Below are 23,384 nucleotides of genomic sequence, written 5' to 3'. Positions count from 1 at the left end.
ACAGCATTACCTCCTTGTTTCGCAGAACCAAGCCCTCTTCATCTGCAGGTTCGAGAGCCTCAATGCTGCATTCAGGAAATTGTCAAAAACCGTAAGAAACCGACCCAAAATTACCCATTGATCCCCCACTTGGAGGCATTCTTTACCTGAAAGACAATTGCCCAGATTTTCTGCCTTTGATCACCATCGCTCTGGTTACTTCCCCCTCTTCAAAAAATGTGTACATAGATGTACAAAAGCCTCTCGTAACATTGGTAATATGCACAAAACCCCTGGCAGAAAAAACTGTGGTTTTCAGCATTCATCTCTACAAAACTGTACAAGAAAGGGGGAAAAAAACAACTTACCTAACTCTTGTGTCAAGAATCTCAACTTGCATGCCATAGGGAAAAATCTTTGTGACAAGAACGTCATGCACCGATCCCAATAACAAGTTCTCACTCATCTAATCACGTACATGAAAGTCTTAACATCAAATCAAAAGCTCTCTCTCTCTCTCTCTCTCTCTCTCTCTCTCTCTCTCTCTCTCTCTCTCTCTCTCTCTACAGAGATATGGGGGCAGTATACACTGTACTTGGACAACCACCACTACCAAACCCACCACAGCCATGTCCGGCTACGAGCACCTTCTTTACCACTGAGATGGTAAAGGAGGCGATGAAGACCAGACCGGCACAGGATCATGAGGGTTTGGTAGCAGAGCACATTATACATGCTGGGGATCTGTTGGCAGAGATGCTTGCACGGCTTTTCAACCGTGTCATGTGTGAGGGCTTCCCTGAGTCTTGGAGATTATCTACTATTGTACCTATCTTCAAGACAGGAGACCCCACAGTGCCGGGGAATTACCGTACTATCATGGTAGGACACACATTGCCACGGTTATATGCATCCATCCTCGAGCATAGGCTGAGCAGTTGGGCAGAGATTATGGGCATACGGGCACCTGGGCAGGCTGGTTTCAGAAGGGGTTTCTCCACACTAGATCATGTCTTTACACTCAGAGCTATCATTGAGGAGGGTCGAGCACATGGTAGACGGATATACTGCAGCTTTGTGGATTTCCGCAAAGCTTTTGACACAGTACCGAGGGCCAGATTGATGCACCGACTTTTGGAATTGGGGGTACCCACAGAGCTGATGTGGGGGATTATGGCATTGTACAGTTCAGTGATGGGTCATGTACGCACATCAGAGGGGATATCTGACATAGTTCACTCCACTATCGGAGTGAAACAGGGATGCCCACTGTCCTCTACTTTATTTGGCATGTATGTTGATGGGGTCTCTGATTATATTGACAGAGGAGGAGATAGAGGTGCTCAGCTTGCAGGGACATGGATCCCTCTTTTATTGTATGCTGACGATATCGTGTTGATATCAGAATCGCCAGAGGGTATGCAGAGACATTTGGACGCATTGCATAGTTTTGCAGAGGATAGTGGATTGTCTGTCAACCTTGGTAAAACCAAGGTCATGGTATTTAATACCACGCCACAGTGGGTTAGGAGATCGGCACCTACTTTCACATATGGGCAGGACAGTATGGAATACACTGATGCATACACATATCTTGGGGTGGTCTTTAGTGGACCGAGGTTCACACTGAAAGTGGCAGCAAACATTAGATTGACTCGTGCCTATGCAGGCCTAGGTGGTTTAGAGAGGATTTGTTCGCAGGTTCAGTTCCAGGAACCTCGAACAAAGCTCTGGCTTTTCGATACTTTGGTCGCTTCAGTTATGCACTACGGGGTTCAAGTTTGGGGACCGTCTATTTACAGTGCTGGATGGAGTAATATGGAGAGACCCCTGATATCTATGATTTCTAGGCTGATTAGAGCCAAGGCCTCAGTCCCACATGACATCATACGAGCGGAGCTGGCTGCCCCACCTATGGAGGTTGAGGCACTCACCAGATCAGTATCATTTGTACACAGCTTATGGGACACCACCAGGGACAGGTATGCCAGGCTTGCTCTTGAGTCATCCAGACAGCTGGCATTACAAGGAGATACATCATGTTGGTATGCACAGATGAGCTCATGGTTTCAGAGGCATGGTTTCAACATGGACAGGCTGCCCCCTTTCCAGTATTCTCTTGATGCACCATCCTTGGCTCTTACAGGGATGGAGACTACTAGACTCATTCGGCAGGATCTTATCCAGCTTGATAGCAAGAGGACATGGATAGAGCCATCACGGGAGTTGGGTACGAAGAGGATTTTCTATAGAGAGCATCTTCTTCAACTCACGACAGACGGATTTGTCACATGGCCCAGTTACATGGACACACATCTATCTCATGGGTTACAATGTGCTATAGGCCAGATTCGCACATCTTCATACCAGCTTGGGATTGAGACAGGTAGATTCAGAGGCATACCAGCAGACAGTAGGATATGTCAGTTATGCCATGCAGAGCCAGAGACAGAGTTTCACTACATTTGTCGCTGCACAGTCTACTATGAGATACGGGGACGCTTTCATTGTCTATTCAGAGATGGTTTTGACTCATTAGATAGAGTCATGAGATATCAGGATCACAGATGCCTCGGACTAAACTTATTGGAGCTACGTGAAGACATAGAAAGGATCTCTTGAGGAGGGGTTCAGAGAGGGAGATACAGCTACAGCGGCAGATTACAAATTTCTTTCAGCCACAGACTGAGTCAGACCAGCAGGTACTAGAGGTACGTTGCTTGATCGCGCAATAGAGTTGGGACGGTCCCGCCACCCCCAAATGAGGGGGCCCTCTCGACATCCACGGAGACTACGAAAGAGAATCCACACCCATACTAGCACGACATGGGAGCCGTCCCACCAGAGTGCTCCTCACTATGGAAGACATTGATGTTATCCGCCATCGTCGGATGAGATGTCTTTGGATACTGATGTATATGATGCCTACCTCTGCTGCCAGAGAGGCCATTAAATGTATCCCTCTTCTCCATGCCATAGGCTTACCCCAACCCCACCCACCCAAAGAATGTCCCCCATTTTAGTTAGATTTTAAGTTGTTTTTCAGCTTTCGCAAACACTGTATTAGATTCACCAAACATTGTAAACTTTTGGTCTCATAGGTCGTTTTGCCCTTTTGAAGATGTTAATGTATCATTTCATCTCTCTCTCTCTCTCTCTCTCTCTCTCTCTCTCTCTCTCTCTCTCTCTCTCTCTCTCTCTCTCTCTCTCTCTCTCTCTCTCTCTCTCACACACACACACACACACACACACCCCAGAGCTCAGAAGGAAACTCCAAGAAGACAGTGTAGATGGCTTTGAAGACAATGACCATGTGAACACCTGACATAAAATCCTGATAGAGCGAACAAAGACAAGAGCAGCGAGCCACAACCCAACAAGCAACTAACCACGACAAACAACCTCAACCAAAACAATTAAACCAGAAAACCCCAACACAAGAAAAGAGAAAAACGAAACAAAACCAATAGAAACTAGAAAGCAATCAAAACGTACTCTATGGACAAACTTCAAGCACACCCACGCACGCACACACCTGTAAGCAAGACCTCAGAGTATGATGAAAACAAAACACAACGTAAACAAAACCTTGCTTTATGCGCACACGCACGCCATGCACAAGAGCAAGGACAAACATGAAAGAAGAAACCAAGAAACGAGCAAAGCAAGAAAACAAAAGAACATACAAAAGAAAAGCAAACCCATGACATGACGAGAAGCAAGACCAACAGAGGGAACAGATGTTTGAAAAGCTGTAAGGGCGTGTCTGCAGCACCGGAAGAACCACCAACCACCGCACATGCCCCGCAAGAGCGGATCTCAGAGTCCCTCCAACTGGTTGCTTCTAAACACGAGGAATCAGATAAGGTCATTGATGGTGTGGGGGGCAAGGCGGAGCAAGTTCTTTCGAAACAACCTTCTCCAGGCAGAAACAGCAGTCTCGACAAACTCCAACCTAGTGCAACGATGGAAAAAGTGCCCAACCAAATTTAGGGTAGAGCTGCACCATGGGATGGGTGGCAGGTGGCTCAACATGCAGCAAAGGGTCGACTGCAGCTATGGCGCAGGGCATGGAACAGGCGCACAAAAACAGCAAAAAGGGGCAAGGCACAGCACAGGGGCAGCAACCTGTGGGAGCACGCAGCAACCTATGGCATCGTGCAGGGGCAGCTGCTGCTGAGGCGGGGCAGAGATATCAAGCAGGACAGAGGCAGCGCATGGGTGAGTTTAGGGTTTCGCCCGACAGAGAAACTCCTGCAAGCAAATCAGGTCAGCAACGGCAGCAACAGTCTGTCATTCGCTGGACTAAGCCACATCAATTGTAGAACTCAATAGCATAAGTTAATTTCGTCGCAGCAACGGCAGCAAAAATCCAACCAAGCAATAAGCCTAAGGTTCTGCACAACCAAGCGCCAACGTGATGTAATGCAGTAACCTTGTGTTGTGTAGCAGTGTAGTAACTCTCTCTCTCTCTCGTTGTGTGTGTGTGTGTGTGTGTGTGTGTGTAAGGATTCTAGTTTTTTTTTTTTTTGGGAAAAGTCAGGACTGTATATTACTGAGTACAATATAATCCCCAGCGGATGCCAAAATAGCCTATCACGTGGGGTGTACAAGCTGAATGTAAGGGTGAGAGCCACTATAGTGACAACTCGACTAGAACAATCTCATGGTGGTCTGCGTGATGAGTGGAGGAGAAACCACTGAGGGGGGGGGCATAATGCCATGTAATCTAGCTACTTGTAAGTGTGAAGAAGAGTGGGGATCGGGCCCAACGCCGAAGGAAGGCAAAGCGACGAGCCTCGGCTGCTCGAGATGTACCTGAGGAAGAATCCCACTGCCAAATCAGGGTGTGAATGATGTCCAGCCAAATGGTAGTGAGGGTATCCTGAAGGAGCTGTGGAGCCGCACTGAGAATGTGAAGACAACGAGCTCGCCAAACATTCCATAGTGTAATACTAGTGATGACTGAAAAAACTTCATCACGTGTCTGAGGATCCCCCTGCCAAGCAATCTGTGGTAAAATAGCCAAAGTCCCTCGCCGATAACCAGTCGAGGTAAGCATAAGAGCTGGATCTATGTTTGAGCCCTCCTAGAAAAGATGCGGTCCGGGCATCGGCATCAACCATGAGACAGATCCCCAAGTAAGAAATCCATGCTGAACACCCGCTCTACTGAGTAAAAAGCAAACTGCTAGCCACACTACATGAGAAGTTGAGCATGACCACAGACAGTGTGCAGGTGACTCAAGTAGTCGCAAAGGACAGCGAGTACATAACGGATCATGACCCATAGTAGCTAGCCAAGTCCCAACTGGAAGTCCTGCATGTGCAATCATCCACATGAAAAAAGAAATACTAATACTTAATACTGGGATTCTAGTTACTAATACTTAATTAAGTACTTAAAACTCATGATAAAGACTTAAGAAACTTGAACTGAACTCATAGACAAGACTCAGAAGACTCTATGTTTGATTGATTGAAACTATGATACAGGGCCTCCTTATATAGGAGACGAACAGGTACATATGAAAAGGTATGAACCTTCACGAAGAGGCGAATAGACACATCCATTCGATGAAGAACCGCAACCATTGGTTGAAGGGGCATGACTAGTCATCGAAGGGGTGTGGCTGTTGGTGAAGATGCATGGTGTCACGTGCACATCTAACCCTATGTGCATGTGGACAAGCTACTTGAGGTCTAGGGTTCAGGTCATCTTAAGAAGTGTTTCGGCACCTTTGTGAGCATGTGAGCAGGCCGTGCATGTCCAAGCACTTAGAGTAATTGCATATCCTCTGATTGCACACAGCATGATCTTCGGCATGACATTCAATACCCAACAAGAGCATTTTACAATGCATAGAACCCATTTTCCCTAATTCTTCATTTTCACTTAGTATTTAATAAGTGACTTTGTAGGGAAACTGAGTAGGGCAAATTTGCTAAGTCAATTATAAGAAACCTAGCGCTAACACTATCTGGCAAAAGAGGCAAAAGAAGTTCCAGCAACTTGCAGTGCACCTGACATTGGTATCAGAGCTCTGTGTGCGTTGCACTTGACACATGACTTTAGAGCGAAGGGTTGTGACCATTCGAGAAAAGGAGTCCTCCTATCTATACATACAATTTTACTCAACCAGTGATGAATCCTCGTCAAGGGCGATGGGTTGAGTTCTTGGCAAACTTTCATATGATTATTCAATCCATGCCGGGCCTTGGCAATGTGGTTGCCGATGCCTTAAGCAGCATGCCTCGCGCTACCAACTTTGCCATTTCCAGAGTGCAGATGGAAATACTTGCTTGTTTCAAGCATGAATATTTGACAGATAGAGATTTTGGAGACGCATTTTAGGCTTGTTGGGGTGGTAAAGCCCAATGTGCCGCGCCTAAGTGTTGAAAGACCGAAGACTACCGCGAACTAACACTGACCATTCATTCTACATAAAAGAATAAGGACTCATAACCCTAACACTATTGTGTGTGTTTTGGAGTCCACCCAAACCTGTGTCTCCTCTCTTCTCCATTGCTACACACACACACACGCTCTCGCACGCGCTCTTCAATTGGTATCAGAGCTCACGGATTAGGAGCACCATTGGAGCTCAGCGGGGAGGCAAGCGGAGAAGCAACAAAAACTGTTGCACGTTTTTGTTAATCTATTTTGGCCTACCAAAACGTCTTCATTTAAGCCAATTCCAGGAATTTCTAACCGGTTTTTCGTCCTCTTCAACTTTGCAAAAGAAAGTTTTCTCAAACTCTTCACCCATTTTGAGATACGTCACTCAGACTGCCTGTAGGTCGTGAAGTAGAAGCTGCAAATTTTTACAGATCTGTTTTGATCTGTAAAAACAGCTTATTTCAAGTCCATTCCCGCGATCTCCAACCGTTTTCGCATGGTCTGCAACTTGGCAAAAGGAAGCTTCTGCAAATTTTGCACAGTTTGAGAGATATTCAGTTCAGACAGCAGAGTGGTCTGCCCTCGTCGGTTCTTTTGCGTACAAGTTTTCGTTGCAGACTCTTTCTGTAGTGTACACACGCATATTTGATGTAAGGTCTTGAGGGTCTGTTATATCAAACAAACCGCCGCAACTGTTACAGAAAAGGGTTTCTGTGGTTGATGTAAGATCTTATGCGGTTTATGTATTGTGATGGAAATATGCAAAGCCTATTGTTAAGAGTCGTGGTAAGGTTTTATTGAGTTGGGGGATTCTCAAATGTGGAGATCCTTTCGATGATACAGGTTTTGGAGCGAGCCCCCGACATCCCCATAGTTTCGGCATCGACATAGGATGTATGTTTATGCGGTTAGTGCAGTACTGGTGTGCATCTGCTGACTCGCCATTGTTGGCATTGCTGTCATCTTTATGCGTATGCCTTTGACAGTGTTCAGTTGGTCAGAGACACTCTTCTAGAGTTGGAGACATTGACAGTGACAGTTCTTTGAGATTTTATCTTGCCAGTTTAGCCACTTTGATAAGCATTTCAATCATTGTACACATTTGTTTTGGGTTCAGAAGTCAGTTTTGCAAAAGAGACTCTGCCGAAATTTTTCAAGTTTTCTATCATCTTCTTTAGTGGAGCGGATCTATCACTTTTGTTCCTTGTCGAGTGGTGGCTTCATCATCGGAGAACTTTGTTCAACATTAAGAAGTTAGATGGCACAAACTTCCCATTTTGGAAGAAACAAATTTACAATGTCTTAATACAGAAAAAGCAGATCCGGTCGATAAAGATGAAAGGGATAAAGCTTGAGGATATGGATGAGTATGATTGGCAGGAGTTGGATAAGCTTGCCAGGTCCACCATCATGCTGACTTTGTCAAAGAATGTGTACTTCAATGTGAACATGGAAAAGACTAGTTATGAGCTATGGAAGAAGTTATGTGACCTATATGAGAAGCAAAGTGCAGCATCACAGGTTTATTGGCTGAAAAAGTTAGTTGATTTGAAGATGGATGAGGGCATGTGCAACCATCTCAATGAGTTCAACACAATTTACAATCAGCTTTCTGCGCAGGGAGTTAATTTTGACAATTCGGTCAAAGCAATGTTCTTGCTAGTTACGTTGCCAGAAAATTGGGATACTTTTTGCACAACCATAACTAACTCAACACCTCGTGATGGTTTAACATGTGCTAATGTTGAGGGTAATTTGCTTACTGAAGAGGTTAGCAGAAAGAATCTTGATACTTTTCGTGGTACTAGCAATGCTCTCGTTGTTCGTGGTCGATCACAAGAAAAGGGCAAGCAGAATCAGAGAGGAAAATCACGTGGCCGAAAAGACATTGAGTGCTATCATTGTCACAAAAAGGGTCATATGAAGAAAGACTGCCAAAAGTGGAAACAAGAGAAAGGTAAAGACAAGAAGTCGGAAGAAAGCAAGACTAAGGAAAGCAGTATAAAGATTGAAGAGATCAACAATGTTTTTGTTGAAGATTCTGATGGAGATATTTATCTCACATCTGCCATGGATTCAACATTTTTGGGTGCCACTGATAACTATGCTTTACAGGATTGGGTTATTGACTCAGGTGCATCGTTTCATGTGACTTCTCACAGAGAGTGGTTCAGTACATATGATGCAGCCTGTAAAGGTCACGTTCTTTTTGGCAATGATTTTGCTTGTGACACAGTTGGTGTCGGCGGTGTGCAACTGAAATTTCAGAATGGTTCTTCATTCATGCTCAAGAATGTGAGACATGTGCCGAAGCTTACCAAAAGCTTGATTAGTACAGGACAATTGGATGACGCAAGATATTACTGCACATTTGGTGATAGTTCGTGGAAGATCACCAAAGGTTCTTTAGTGGTAGCACATGGTTCAAAGTCTGCGCTTTTTGTACATGCTACATGTATCCAATGTTAAAAACCATGTAATTTGTGTAACCGAGCAGCCAAGTATTTCTTTGCGGCATTGCCGGGTTAGGACATATCTCTCAAAAGGGAATGAAAATCTTATCTCGTTTTGGTTATGTGCATGGCTTCAATTTCTGAGACTTTTCAGTTTGTGAGCATTGTCTTTATGGTAAACAAACACAGTCACCACACAAAAGGGGAAGCACTCGAAAAAGTGAGCCATTAGAGTTAGTGCATAGTGATGTCTGTGGACCTATACCTAACGTATCCATGGGAGGTTCAATGTACTTTGTTATATTCATTGATGACTTCTCAAGGAAAGTGTGGGTATATCCTCTCAGGAAGAAGGATGAAGTTCTTTCAAAATTTCAAAATTTCGTGGCATTAGTGTAGAGTCAGTCTGGTAAGAAAGTAAAGTGCTTGAGGTCAAACAATGTGAGTATGTCACTAAAGCCTTTTAGAATTTTTGTGATTCCAAAGGCATCAAAAGAGAGTTGACTGCTCCATATAACCCTCCACAAAATGGTGTTGCTGAGAGGATGAACCGTACCATACAAGAGAAGTTACGCATGTTGTCTAATGCAGAGTTGCCTAATGGATTTTGGGTGGAAGCGTTAGCAATTGCTGTCCATCTTATTAATAGATCTCCTAACAAAGCTTTAGATGAGAAGGTACCTGAAGAGCTTTGGTCTGGAAGCCACCTTCTTACAAGCATCTTAGAGTCTTTGGCTGTGAAGCGTATTGCCATATTCCAAAGGAGTTTCAAAGCAAGTTGACTCCTAAGTCAAAGAAATGCATATTTCTTGGCTATGGCAATCCTGGTGAGATGGGATTTCAGTTACGGGATCCTGAAGCTAAAAAGATAGTTCGCAGTAATGACGTATACTTCAATGAAGAAAAGAAGCATAAGAAGCATGTGCATTCAGTGAAGGTCAGAAGAGTTATCTTCCAAGAAGATGGAATTGTCCACAATAGGGCTGAAGTGCCTAATGTCAGACAACAAGTACAAAATCCTCCTGCAGTACAAGATGTTGCTGAGGGACAAACGGCTCAAGCAGTAATTAGACGGTCTACAAGAGTTTCAAGGCCTCGTGATAGATTTACTCCCTCATTGGACTACATTATGTTGACAGATTGCGGAGAGCCTTCCTGCTATAAGGAAGCCATGTCAATGGATGACAAGGCAAAGTGGGAGAAAGCTATGCAATCATAAATGGACTCATTGCATAAGAATCAAACTTAGAAGTTGGTTCGGTTGCCTAAAAGTAAAAAGAAATTACCATGCAAATGGGTATAAAGGCAAAAAATTACACCTCATGATAATAAACCCAAGTACAAGGCACGACTTGTTGTTAAAGGATTTAAGCAACAGAGCAGGGTATTGACTTTGATGAGATCTTTTCTCTGGTTGTCAAGATGACTACTCTGCGGTGTGTACTTGCGTTGGTTGCTAAAGACGACATGGAACTTGACCAGATAGATGTCAAGACGGCGTTCTTGCATGGTGATCTTCAAAGAAGAAGTTTATATGCAGCAGCCAGAAGGTTTTGTTGAGAAGGGCAATGAAGACTTGGTGTGTCAGTTAGAAAAAACTCTTTATGGTCTAAAACAGTCATCAAGGAAGTGGTATCATAAATTCTACTCGTTCATGCTCTCTCAAAGCTACAAACGTAGCAATATGGACCATTGCCTCTACACTAAGCGAGCTACCGATGGTAGTTTGCTGATTTTGGTCCTTTATGTGGATGATATGTTAATTGTCGGGAAATGCAGGGATGAGATTTCAACCTTGAAGTCAGAGTTACATGCAAACTTTGAAATGAAAGACATGGGTGAAGCAAGCCATATCCTTGGCATGCGCATTAAGCGAGACAGATGCAAAAAATTGGTCTATTTGTCTCTATCTAAGTACACTGCTAAAGTGCTCAAACGTTTCAATATGGAGAAGGGAAAGGCATTGAGTACTCCATTGCCTCCATATATGAAACTTTCTAAAAATGATTGCCCTAAGTCTGAAGAGGAAAAGGCTGAAATGCACAAGTGCCTTATTCATCTGCAGTTGGGACTTTGATGTATCCTATGATTGCTACACATCCTGATATTGCTTTTGCAGTGGGAGTTGTTAGCAGATATATGTCAAATCCAGGTAAGAAACGTTGGGAGGCAGTGAAGGGGGTTATGCGATATTTGAATGGTACATAAGACATGTGCATTTGCTTTCGAAGAAAGGAAGCATGTGTAATTGGTTACACGGATGTAAATTATGCAGGAGACTTGGACAAGAGAAGGTCCACTTCAGGCTATGTTTTTGAATTCAGTGGAGGTGCAGTTTCATGGCGATCTCGTTACCTTGTCTACTACAGAGGCTAAATATGTTGCAGCTTCAGAAGCTTGCAAGGAAGCTATAAGGCTTGGTCGGCTGGTGGGAGACTTGCGAATCAACGTTGAGATGCCTATGTTACATTGTGATAGCCAAAGTGCTATACAATTGGCAAAGAATCAAGTGTTTCATGCAAAGACAAAGCATGTGGATGTGAAGTATCACTTCATTCGTGAGGAGCTTGGGGGCAAGCGATTGCAGCTTGCCAAGATTCACACCACTGAAGACCCTGTTGATCTTCTAATAAAGGGCTTACCTTCAGAGCGATTTGCACATTGTCGGGCACTCATGGGCATTGGGTAGATGATCACGGTCATTGTCTACCTGTATTTTGTATATATATATATATATATATATATATATATATATATATATATATATATATACACATTGTCACCCCAGCTTAAAGGCACATTGTCCTTCAAGTGGGAGGTTGTTGGGGTGGTAAAGCCCAATGTGCCGCGCATAAGTGTTGGGCGGCTGGAGACTACCGGGAACTAACACTGACCATTCATTCTACATAAAAGAATAAGGACTCATAACCCTAACACTATTGTGTGTGTTTTGGAGTCCACCCAAACCTGTCTTCTCTCTTCTCCATTGCTGCACACACACACACACGGTCTCGCATGCGCTCTTCAAGGCTCTCAAATCCTCTACTCCTACTCCTACAGAGATGAATATTTTTGCAGCTTACACCAGTATTGATGACTTACTCTAGTATATATTGATCGTATTTGTGTCCCTCACAATGCACCATTGCGAAAGATTTTGATCCAAGAGCATCACGAAGTCCCTTTTGTTCTCACCTACAATCAACAAGATATACAGACTGTTGTCAGCAACATATTTTTGGCCAAATACAGAAAGATGTTATCAAGTTTGTTAAAGCTTGTCATTCTTGTCAAACAATAAAGGCTTCTCGACAACTTCCTCAAGGTTCACTTCAACCTTTACATGTACCTCAAGAAAGATGGGAAAGTATCAGCATGGATTTTATCGCTACTTTGCCTCGTTCCCAAAAAGGCAATGCACAAATTCTCGCAGTAGTTAATCGGTTTTCAAAGATGGCACATTTCATTCCTTGCAAGAAGGTTGCTTCTGCCCCAGACGTTGCGACATTGTTTGTGCAACACATTTTCAAATTACATGGGTTGCCAAAGTCTATTGTTTCACATAGAGATCCAAAATTCACTAGACATTTTTGGACATCTCTCTTCAAATCTCTTGGTACAAATTTGTTATTCAGCTCGGCCTACTATCCTCAAATTGATGGTCAAGACAAAAAGAAAGAATCAAATTTCGGAAGAAATGCTTTGACATTACATACAAATTCAATTGGGGTCAAGGGAAGAATATTTGCCACTTGTAGAGTTCGCATACAATAACTCTACCCATTCAATGACTGGCATGACTCCATTCCAAGCAGCTTATGGGCATACTACTCTTGTACCTACAAATTTTGTTCTTCAACACAAAGTAGCTCTAGCAGATCAGTTGGTTCAAGAAATGCAAGATGTACTTATTCAAGTACATAACAAGTTGGTTCATGTCCAACAAAAATACCAAAAGCAAGCCAATAGAAATCGACGACATGCAAATTCCAAGAAGGAGATTTGGTCTTGTTCTATGTAGCCCCTCATCGCTACAAAACTGTGAAATCGGTCTTTCCAAAGTTGCGTCCTCACTTCTATGGACCTTTCGAGATAATCAAGAAAAATCCAGTTGTCAAGTTATAAGGTGAAGCTTTCACTCTCATGGAGAAAACTTCATCCAGTATTCCAGATTTCTTGGCTCAAAGAGTGCATACAAGGAGATTCACGATGTATGTACTCTTTGTATATATAGAGGGTAGTTCAAGCGAGGCAAAGGTGGCACTCGTCGAGGCAACTACAGTACGCAAAGAAAAACTCGACACACTAAAGGCGCTTGAGGATGGACCAACCAGTCGATGACGGGGATGACAACATTTACGAAACCCCGCCTAAATGGAAAGCGACATTTAGGCGGAGGTTTCGAGAGAGCACACTATCTCCAGGTTCTGTGAGAGTCGAGAAACTTTATAGAGTCAAAGATGACTTAATGTATAGGAAGGTACAGGTGATGATTTGTCACGTGCACATTTAACCCGGACAAGCTACTTCATGACAAGGGTTCAATTCACTTAGCTTAGGAAGTGTTCTGGCACTTTTGTGAGTTTGTTCGCAGACCGTGCATGTCCAGGCACTTAGAGTAGATGCATATCCTCTGGTTACACCTAGCATGATCATCAACAATACCATCAGATTCCATCAGGAGCATTTTACAGTGCAGAAAACCTATTTTCCCTATTTTAGCCATTTTTCACTTATTATTAATATGTGACTTTGTTGGGAAACTGGGTAGGGCAATTTGGCTTAGACAATATATAAGAAAAGCTAGCGCTAGCATTATCAGGCAGAAGAGGAAGTAGAGACCCAACGTTTGAAAGGCACTTTCTCAGCAAGACCCCAACAAGACCACCTAGCGCTTTTGCAACAGATGGCCAAAGCGTTTTCTGCAACAACATAGCTAGCGTTTTTCATCAAGATCAGCCCCAGCATTTTGCAGTTGCAGATCCGCTCGGTGGTAGCATATACACAGCACATTCCCTAGCGTTTTTGCAACAGGACAGCATTCAGCCTAGCGTTTTAGGACCACCATTTCAGCCTAACATTTTTGCAGATTTCCGGCGTCATAACCTTCTCTACATTAGCGGTTTCAGTTTACAACATTTAGACACCGCAGATCAAGCCCCAAACCTCGCAGATCTCATTTTCCCACAGCAGATCCTCGCCGCACGGTTAGATCAGCCAGAGTTTGCAGATTCGGCCCGCTATTTGCAAATTTCAGCATTTGCGTTTTCAGCGCGTCGTCGTCGCATTGTCGTCATCGCCGTCATCACCGACATAGAGTCAAAATTCAGCAGATGCAAGATTTGCAGATTTCAAGCCTAAGCGTTTTCAGATTTCAACCCATCTCGTCGTCGTCCTTGTTGTCATCCTCATCGTCATCGACATCGTCGGTAAGTCCATTGCATTGTAGAGATTTGTGCAATCAATAGTAGACCGCTCTCGCCATAGAGTGGGGCCTCCGGAGAAGGGTTTAACAACTTTTTTGGTGTCGTATTCTTCTCTCTCTATTTCTCGGTCTCGGCACCCTCATTCACAGTGTTTGTCACTTTGTTTGTAATAATTTGCACTCTCTCACTAAAGGAACGGCGATCTCGAAAGCATTACGGAGCAGGTGAAAACTCTACGAGAAGAGGAAGAGCAAAAGGCACGAACAACCTCTTCGTGGGCGGAGCACCTATTCAAAACACAAGAGAAGGTTGATAAAGCTGAAAAGTGGATGGAGGACGCAAAGAAAGGAAAAGATAAGATGCCTGAGGCCACACCGACATCGACTATTATCAATATGACAATTGAGGAGGAGCAAAAGAGAGACTAGAGCCCTTTATGTGCATGTTACACATCTTAAAGACACAGGAAAAGTAGGAGAAGAAGTACAAGAGCTCTTGAGGCCCATGGGTATTTCTGAACCCACATACACAGGTGCTTGGAGAGTTGGCAAGAAGGGAAGTGACAAGAAAGAAAGGCCCAAGGAAAGAGCACTCATTATGCGTTTCCCTCCTACATTATTTGGCATGTATGTGGATGAGGTTGCTGACTACATTGAGAGGGATGGGAGCATAGTTGGCAAGGACATGGATCCCATATGGTTATATGCTGATGATATTGTGCTGATTCCCGACTCCCCGGAGGAGATGCAACGTCATTTAGATACTTTGTACACATTTGCCCACAATAGTGAATTGTCTGTTAACCTTGGGAAAACCAAGGTTATGGTGTTTAACACCACACCACAGTGGGTCAGAAGGTCAGCACCTACTTTTACATATGGCCAGGAGACGGTGGAGTATACAGATGCCAACACCTATCTTGGGGTAGCCTTCAATGGATCGACATTTTCATTGAGAAGAGCAACAGAGACTAGATTGACGAGAGCTTATGCAGCCTTGGGAGGTTTGGAGAAGATGTGTTGGTACCTTCCCAGAGACAGATATACTCGGCTACCACTTAAGTCATCCTGACAGCTAACGCTACAAGGGCCATTTGTACTCCCGAGTTGGCCAAGAAGAAATAAAGAGCCTTTTGAATTTCGACCACTTGACTGGAGCTTCTTTCCTTCAGAGAAGAGTGGACCACCATGTTCAAGCATATTTCCTTTGAGAAAAGATGCAACCCTCCTAATCTTGGAGTGCTCTGAGTACTGCCCTCCAGAGAAGGCTATGTCAAACTGTTGGATGAAGGCCAAAGCCCTTTGAGCATCTCGGAATCCAGAAAAGGATTCATATTTAATCGACTATCCACGTTCTTTAAATTCTTTTGCTTTCTTGCTCTGGTCTTCGAGGAACTCATATTGATTGGCTCTGTAAAAAAGCTTCTTCTCTGCATAAAACATACGGTCATCGGAGTCCAAACTGTTAAAGGATGACTCCTCCGTAGAGCTATCAGAAACCGGTTGAAATCTGAGTTTCTTTGCCTTTTTCTTGCTCTTTTCGAAGCTTTGATTTTTGCTTCGCTTTTTGCCCTTTATGTCCTCCTCGCTCGAGTCAGAAGAGCTAGAAGAACTATCAAAAGAAGAGGAACAAGAAGAACTGGGTAGTCCTTCAAAGCGTACACGTTTCTTCTGCTTTCTTGCAGATGTAAAAGAAGATTGGCCGCCCAAATAACCAGGGTAGTCAGTCCCCTTCTTGCGCTTTTTCAATTGCTTTTAGCCTTTTTGATTTCATTCTTCGTGTCCAAAAGCTGACTAACCTAAGTCTCAACCCCTCTTGAAGTTCTTCTTCTGTGAACATCCTCGGAGAAGGAGGTTTCTTGATTGCCGGTTTGATTGGTGGTTCGATGGCTTTTTGCCACTGAATGTGCACTTCAGTGATGGATTGCTGAGACAAAAGTTTTGCAAATTTGAGGGTCTTTTGCAAATTAAATCATCTGCATAATGCACTCGTCAACCTACTGTCGATGATGCATCTGTTGAAGTTCATAATGAGTAAGCTGAGGTGGCCTGTACTCTTCCTCTATTAATTCGTTAAAATCATCTGCGTGGCCTCCTCCCGCATCAACAAATGCAGAAGAAATTGATCGATTCTTTTCGGAATCCAGAAGTGTCGCAAGATAAGGGATCAAATTTTCCGATAGAAGAGAAATCGGTCGTAATCTGATACCACTGTAACAAACTTGGACACACCCCAAGTCAAGATTCTACCGCGACACAACAGAGATTTACTACAAATTATTTTACAGATCATAAGAGAGACGACACAGCCCTCGACGTAGTTCTGTGCCAAGAGATATTGGCCACAAAGACTGCCGCCCCTCTCGGTATTTACTTTTCTATTAATCTTTGAGCACAGTACAATCGAGCCCGCGGGTGCTCGCTCTCAGACTCTGCGTCCAGATGCTCTGCAAAGTGAGCCCCTAGAGTTACAAGGGTTGCTAAACGCAAAGCCCCAAAAGCTATTAAAAATAAAAAGAAATGATCTCCAAAAGCAACTAATTAAAATCTGCCAATAAAAAGCAGCCAGCGCAAAAAGCAGGATTGCCATACAACTGCCACGTCAGCATGTCAACGCAAAAAGCGGGGAGCCTGTACACTGCTGCCACATCAGCACAGCCAGCGCGTATCGCGGACATCCGTACATCCACATCAGCCTGTCTCGGCACATTTTTCGGATGGCTGCCACGTCACCATGCATGTGTGTGTGTCCGAGTGGATCTGCCACATCACCAATTTGTGTCAGACCCAGCATGTTGGTATGGGCAGATGACATCATGGTTTCAGTCACATGGCTTCAGCATGGATAGACTGTCTCCATTCAAGTACTCCTTGGATGCACCCTCCCTTTCTCTCACACGAACAGAGACCACTAAAGACCACTAGACTTATACGTCAGGATTTGATTCAACTAGCTACCAGAAGCACATGGATACAAAAGCACATGGATACAGCCGGTACAAGAGTTGGCCTCCAACTAACTGAGGATAGATGTGTGATCAAACTGGCCTATATGGACACTCATTTATCCTATGGAATACGATGTGCTATTGGTCATATACGCACATCATACCATCAGCTAGAGATTGAGACAAGCAAGCTTAGAAGCCAAGATATGCCAATTATGTTATATAGAGCCAAAGACAGAGTTACATCACATTTGTCATTGTTCGGTATACTATAAGATACGAGGGCGCTTTCAGTGTCTATTCAGAGAGGGCTTTGGACCGTTGGCTAGAGTCATAGGATATCTGGATCAGAGATGCCTCGGGTTGTTTTCGCTAGAGATGCGCAGACACATGGAAAGTGTCTGGAGGAGACCAGGTAACAGGAGACATTCACAGAGGGAGATCATTGACTTCTTTAGAGCAGGGACGCAACAACCGGATGAGCATGCTTCACATCAAACTTCAGAGCCCACTTCTACCACAGGTATATTAGTAGACAAAGCCATTGAGCTCAGGAGAGCTAGACGCCCACGTCCACGAGGACGACCACGACATCGCCAAAGGCTCCACCAAAGAATCAAGACTATTCTAGCACGATAAAGGAGACGCCCACTACGACTATTTACAGAGGCGAACATTGACGAAGCTCTTCAGCGATCGATGCAATACTTTCTCGAACAACGCACAAAGCCGAGCATCCTTCGGCATGGATGATGATGATGATTTTCTAACTCACGATTTTAGTCTTTTAGTTTTAGTCTTTTACTTCTTCTTTTTTTTGTACCCATACATTGGATTCAATCCACAAGGATTGTATCAGTTTGGTCTCATAAATCATTTAGGCCTTTTGAAGACGTTTAATATAGCATTTCATTCTCTCTCTCTAATGCGTAATCATATTAATGACCAAAATTAAATGTACATGGTCAAACCAACATCCATGAATCCAATTGTAAGCTTGACATTAATTTTAAACCGACTCAATCATAGTCAACTCCTTGCCCTTTCACAAAGTGAGTGGAAATAAAGTTCTCGAATCTCTTTAGCTCATAAGTCATAGCTCAAGTAAGATCTTTGGTACCTTGAATTTTGTCAAAGCTTTCGTTCTTTTGCTGCATGCATTCTTCCCGTAACTCTTTTTAAGAGTCTGAAAGAGTTAGGCACAACTCACTAGAGATGGGAGATTGCTCTCTTGGCGGTTGATCCAGCCTTGTGGACAAGTATTATCCGGCCTGGGAGCATCCAAAACATATGTCATCTTATTGTAGGATTTCTCAAGCCAAAACATCTTCCCTCTTACTGTAGGATTTCTCCTAGATTGAAAGCGAGACGACGACGCTATGGTTAACTTCATTGTTCTCTACAAATAGATCCAGGTTATCGATTTTGATATGTAGAACTAGGTCTTCCTGTCTTTTCAAGCGCAACGGAAGCATGGTGGCCCATGACCCGCGAGTCCCAAGATCAAAACCTGGCTCTGAGCATAGTTACAGGCATTGGCCATTTTTAGGCCTTTTGCATTCAATGCTTGTTCAAGCTTATTTTGTCAATATTTCTTTATTTGAAACTCAAGTTTGCTTATCCACTAAATTATTCTAAAGCCCCAAGGCTTCATTCACTCAATTTATCCATCAAAGAATCATCATAAGCTACTCTACATTAAGCACTTAAAATTCTGGCCTAATCACTTCACCCAAGCGATATGTATACTATATTCACTTCAATCAAATAGTTTTTTCTCAGGCACAAACAGGTAAAGAGATTAGACACCACCCCAATCTATACATTGCTAGTGGGACCTTGCCTAATCTTGGGCACAACCGTCTTGGGTTTCCATTTACAATTTGGAGGTTCGTGAAAAAAAGGAATGGAAGATGAACCGAAGATGATAGAGCTAAAGACCGCAGACCTATCCCAAAAAGAAGCTCTAGTCATCCAAGACAGCTACAAAGACTCCAAAGGCTAAAGCCATCTCCATGCGGTACAAGAAGAAGATAAATGTCCCTTGCAGTGATGTGTTAAAAATATTCTTGTGTTGTACAGCCCTCTGTTGTTGTTGCTTGCCCTTCATTTTTGTCAAGGTAGCAATGTGGTATATGCAACACAGAAACAGGTTAAATGGCTTGTCCATTGTCAAAGTAAAGTCACTATTGAAGAATACTATGCACTAAAGATGCACATTAACAACAATGATTGAGGAGAATTTAGATGTTATGTTTGTGCAACTATAGCTCATCCTATTGGCCAGCTTTTCTAGTCTTTTCTCTTCTTTTGCTTACATATGTGCTGACTATGGCGACCCCAAGAGACATGTAATACGAAATATACGTCAAACTACCGGCCGACTTTGGCCTCACGCGACAAGTCTAGTTACCTTGCACTACCTTGAACAAAAACCTAAGTCAAGTAGAAATAGCAACCCGCATGAGAGAAATTAAAACCGAGACAGCCAGAATCTAAGCAAAGCAAAATGCTGCACCAAGGTTTCAATTACCGCAAGGTTGTATCACGTACCATGGAAAGTAGCAAGACACAATTTCCTTCAAGCTTGTAATGATCGAGTACCATGGAAAGTAGAAACACACAAGTCTACCACTTTTCAAGGAACAAAATCACCAACAAAGTAATAAGCCTCCAATAACTTACCCAAGGTTTGATTTCGCTAAGAATTACATTTGACGAGTAATGCTCCACTTTTACTACTGCTACTGCAAGAGTCTTGCCAACCTGATCAAAGACACATGAAACACAAATGTTCAAACATCACACGCACGCGCGCAGGTGCACACACACACACACACACATAAAAGGCACAATTCTAGCAAGGTCTGGATCTGGCATACATAGTCCTGCAATGAAGCCGAGCTCTCCGGCCTAACTAGAAGCTCCGACTTTGGTAAAAAAGCCCGAACACCCTGAAAACAAAAGAAAGCAAAGTTCTGGATGTTCATACGCAGTAAACAACAAAATCACAAAAACAAGGGTACTCCCACCCATAATGAGAACTCTGTAATCAACCGACAATTGTTACAAGCCATACCTCCAAATAGCCCTGAAGCCCCCCATCATTGGAGGCTGTAATCTCAATTTGAAAAGACTCCCCCGTTCTCATGATCTATCAAAGATAAATAAGCTTTAAGTCATGACAGCAAAAAATGCGAGCTAACAGCAGAACCAGTAGGTAGCTGAAATCACAACTACCAACACCCATGCAAGCACTTCGGTAAATCAAGTAAGCAAAATAGATGAAGCATTCAAAAAAATATACCCTCGTAAGGTTAGATAAGTCCCAGTATACAAGCAATAAGAGGGGCTAAAACACTTGACAAAACACAAAGAAAAACAAAGAAGAGGATGAAGCAAGATAAATGTAACACTCACTTCATTAGTTCAAAAGAGGAAAAAACGCAGAAAAAAGATGGGAAACATAAATGAGAGAAGCTAACTTGAACATCAAGGACAAGACAATGTAAAGACTTAATTTCTATTCTTCAAATTTACATGCCGACAGAGACGTGAGACATACACCATATCCTTAACTCCTGATGTAAGAGAAAGTAAGAGTCTGCAACCAAAAAGACCTTGAATGAAGCAATAAAAAACCAATCTTGACACGATCTTGAAAACATGGCAACAATCGACCTTCACCTTTATCATGCATAGCTTGGACAAAAGCTACCACATTTCTGACCACGTCATCAGTGCCCAAGAGTAGGTATAGCTTTGTATAGAATTAATTCCTAATTAGAACTTAGCTTGAAACCAACAAACTAAGTTTCTTATTTTGTGAACCTTGTAGCATTCAAAGCATCATGCACCAAAACACAAATAGGTTTATTTGATTTTCATTCATTAACTTACCAAATCTCAATCTTAGAATTAAGATACTCTCAGCATAGCTTTATGAGCAATGCAGTGTTAAAAATTAAAACTCTGCCACTAGCTTGCCTTCCATCAGAATTTTCTTGATTCTGATTCATTCACTTACCGAATCTTATGTCTTCGAATTAAGGTACTCTCAGTGTTGATTTAAAATTTATTGGCTATTAAACTCTATCACTAGCTTGCCATCTAGCTTTGATCAAAATAGCAAGGAAGCAAGTATTGGCATCCATCTTAGAACACAAGGATCGAGGTCACACTGAACACTTACATATGAAAGACAAGTAACAGCATAGCATGAAAAGTAGCACACCTGCTCGATTCGCAAAAAGGCCAACTTTTCAGCAAGTCTTCTGCATGTAAGTATGGGTCTACCTTCACCCAAGACTTTACTAAGCACTTCAGCAACAAATACAGAGCCAATCCTTACACTCTCACCAGGATGAGCACCATCATTGGCAGCTTGTTCTTCTGCGAGCAAGACTTTCCCAACTGGAGGCACAACAAAGCCCTCAACAGTTTCATTGCTGTCATAATCTAGAGGAAGCTTAAAAAACGAATTGGTCCCAACCTCAGAGAATGCTTGAAAGTCCCTCGTGGTCATCAATGCAGGAACCCTGCCACCAATCTCTACACTCAATTCAGCGTCATCCGCATGAGTTACTACCCCTAACACAAGATCGCCGTTATTGGGCTCATAATATGCAGAACTAGGAAGGACCTCCATAGTACTAATCTGAGCCATCTGATCAATTTGTGGAGAAGAATGATGTTGGAGTTGGCTGCCTACCATACTTCTATCATGAGGCATCGGATAAGATGCTGGCCCGCTGCTGCCATATACCTCTTCTGATGGCTGACTTCGACCCATGGGAGTCATCTGTCCAACTGGTTGCATTGGTGTAGACATCCGACTGCCACCCCCATTGATCTGCTGAGGAACTATAGGCTGACTATAATCGGAACGGATGCTAGAAGCAGCAAAGGGAGCAATACCTGTTGGAGCAGGTTCTCCTGATCTAGGGGCACCATAGCCATTCGACATTGTGGAGCTCCCGATAGGAAGCGGCTCCTTTTCGACAAGCTGGTGAGAAACACTCACATTTGCATCCAGCTCTACAGTCTCTGCCAGATTACCTCGAGGAAGAACTAGTCCATTGAACCCGGCCGAAGAACCTAAAGTTCTCAATCTGCGGTCGCGTCGGCACCGTAGACTGAAAGCAGGCAGCAATGGTCCTCGCTGGAACCATATACAGCATACTACTCTGTTTTCAGAAGAAGGAGAAGTGTAGAAGAGATGAGAAGTGCGCAGCAGACACAAGGACGCCATAACCACACCAGGGACTGCTTGAGCCTCCTGTTGTTAGTTCCCTTCGACACAAAAATCTTATCTCTAAATATCTGAATGGTCGCGCCAACGTAAGTCCTTTTAGGGCAGCACCTTACCATCGAGCAAAACATATAAGCGTTCAGGAAAAATAAATTTCACAAACAGACAAAATTCCCCAAGAGGAAATTTTGCAAAATAAGTGGCCCTCATGAAGTTAAAATAACTAGCTTGTCGAAAATAATAAGCTGGTTATTTTGACAAGCTGGTTGAATTCCCTTCAGGATAGATTCAAAGAGGAAATTTTGCAAAATAACTTTTCGACAAGCTGGTTATTTCAGAGGGGGACAGGCCACCCAAGTCTGTGGTGGGTCCAAAAAGGGGTTTTGCTTGAGTTCGCCAATTTGCTCAAGCCATCGGGGACTCATGCCCATGTCTCCTTCTCTCTTCCACGGAGTCTAAATCAAGCCTAAGGCTGTAGCTAAAATCAATTTTTGGAGCCAAAAAGTTGATTTTTGAATGAGATTGGAGCCACTTGTTAGAAGGTTCACTATTTAAAAAGCAATGAATGGAAGAAATAAATATACATAAGAATGCATGTAATGAATGAAAGAGGAAATATACATAAGAATGCAAAATTTACATCAATAGACAAGTTTCAACCCGATACATACAAGATCGCAAAGCCCTTAACACGTATTGTCCACATGTAGAGAGCCCTTTTGCACGTCATTTTCCACCATAGAAGAGTCATTAGATATACAATTTGAAATTCATCTCTAAGTAGCGCCATGAAATCTATGATCTCATGTGATTTTCTTGTTAGTTTCTTAATCTCATCCAAGACATCAATGAGAATTTCAACATATTGAAGATTTAGATCAAATCATGGAGAATAAAGAATAATAATGAAACAAGTGCAATTGCAATGA

The 23,384-nt window shown here is 43.1% G+C and overlaps 1 protein-coding gene across 1 annotated transcript in view; it reads right to left on the bottom strand.

The window, feature by feature from the left end:
• The window catches only part of LOC147432970 (protein PIGMENT DEFECTIVE 338, chloroplastic-like), a 23,641-nt gene extending 1,103 nt beyond the window's left edge, over positions 1–22,538 (bottom strand). Inside the window, exons 1-7 of the mRNA XM_086492713.1 lie at positions 21,439–22,538; positions 20,284–20,358; positions 20,087–20,158; positions 19,890–19,970; positions 348–445; positions 147–272; positions 11–65 (exon numbers count right to left, since the gene is read on the bottom strand). Of these exons, the coding sequence (XP_086348839.1) occupies positions 11–65; positions 147–272; positions 348–445; positions 19,890–19,970; positions 20,087–20,158; positions 20,284–20,358; positions 21,439–22,455 (1,524 nt within the window). The 5' untranslated portion in view covers positions 22,456–22,538. The remainder of the gene's footprint in view (positions 1–10; positions 66–146; positions 273–347; positions 446–19,889; positions 19,971–20,086; positions 20,159–20,283; positions 20,359–21,438) is intronic.
• Positions 22,539–23,384: the final 846 nt, after the last annotated feature.

Source organism: Adiantum capillus-veneris, chromosome 20 (assembly GCF_014529385.1).
Source record: "Adiantum capillus-veneris isolate H3 chromosome 20, ASM1452938v2, whole genome shotgun sequence".
Classification (NCBI taxonomy): domain Eukaryota; kingdom Viridiplantae; phylum Streptophyta; class Polypodiopsida; order Polypodiales; family Pteridaceae; genus Adiantum; species Adiantum capillus-veneris.
This window is presented reverse-complemented; position numbering and strand designations above follow the sequence as displayed.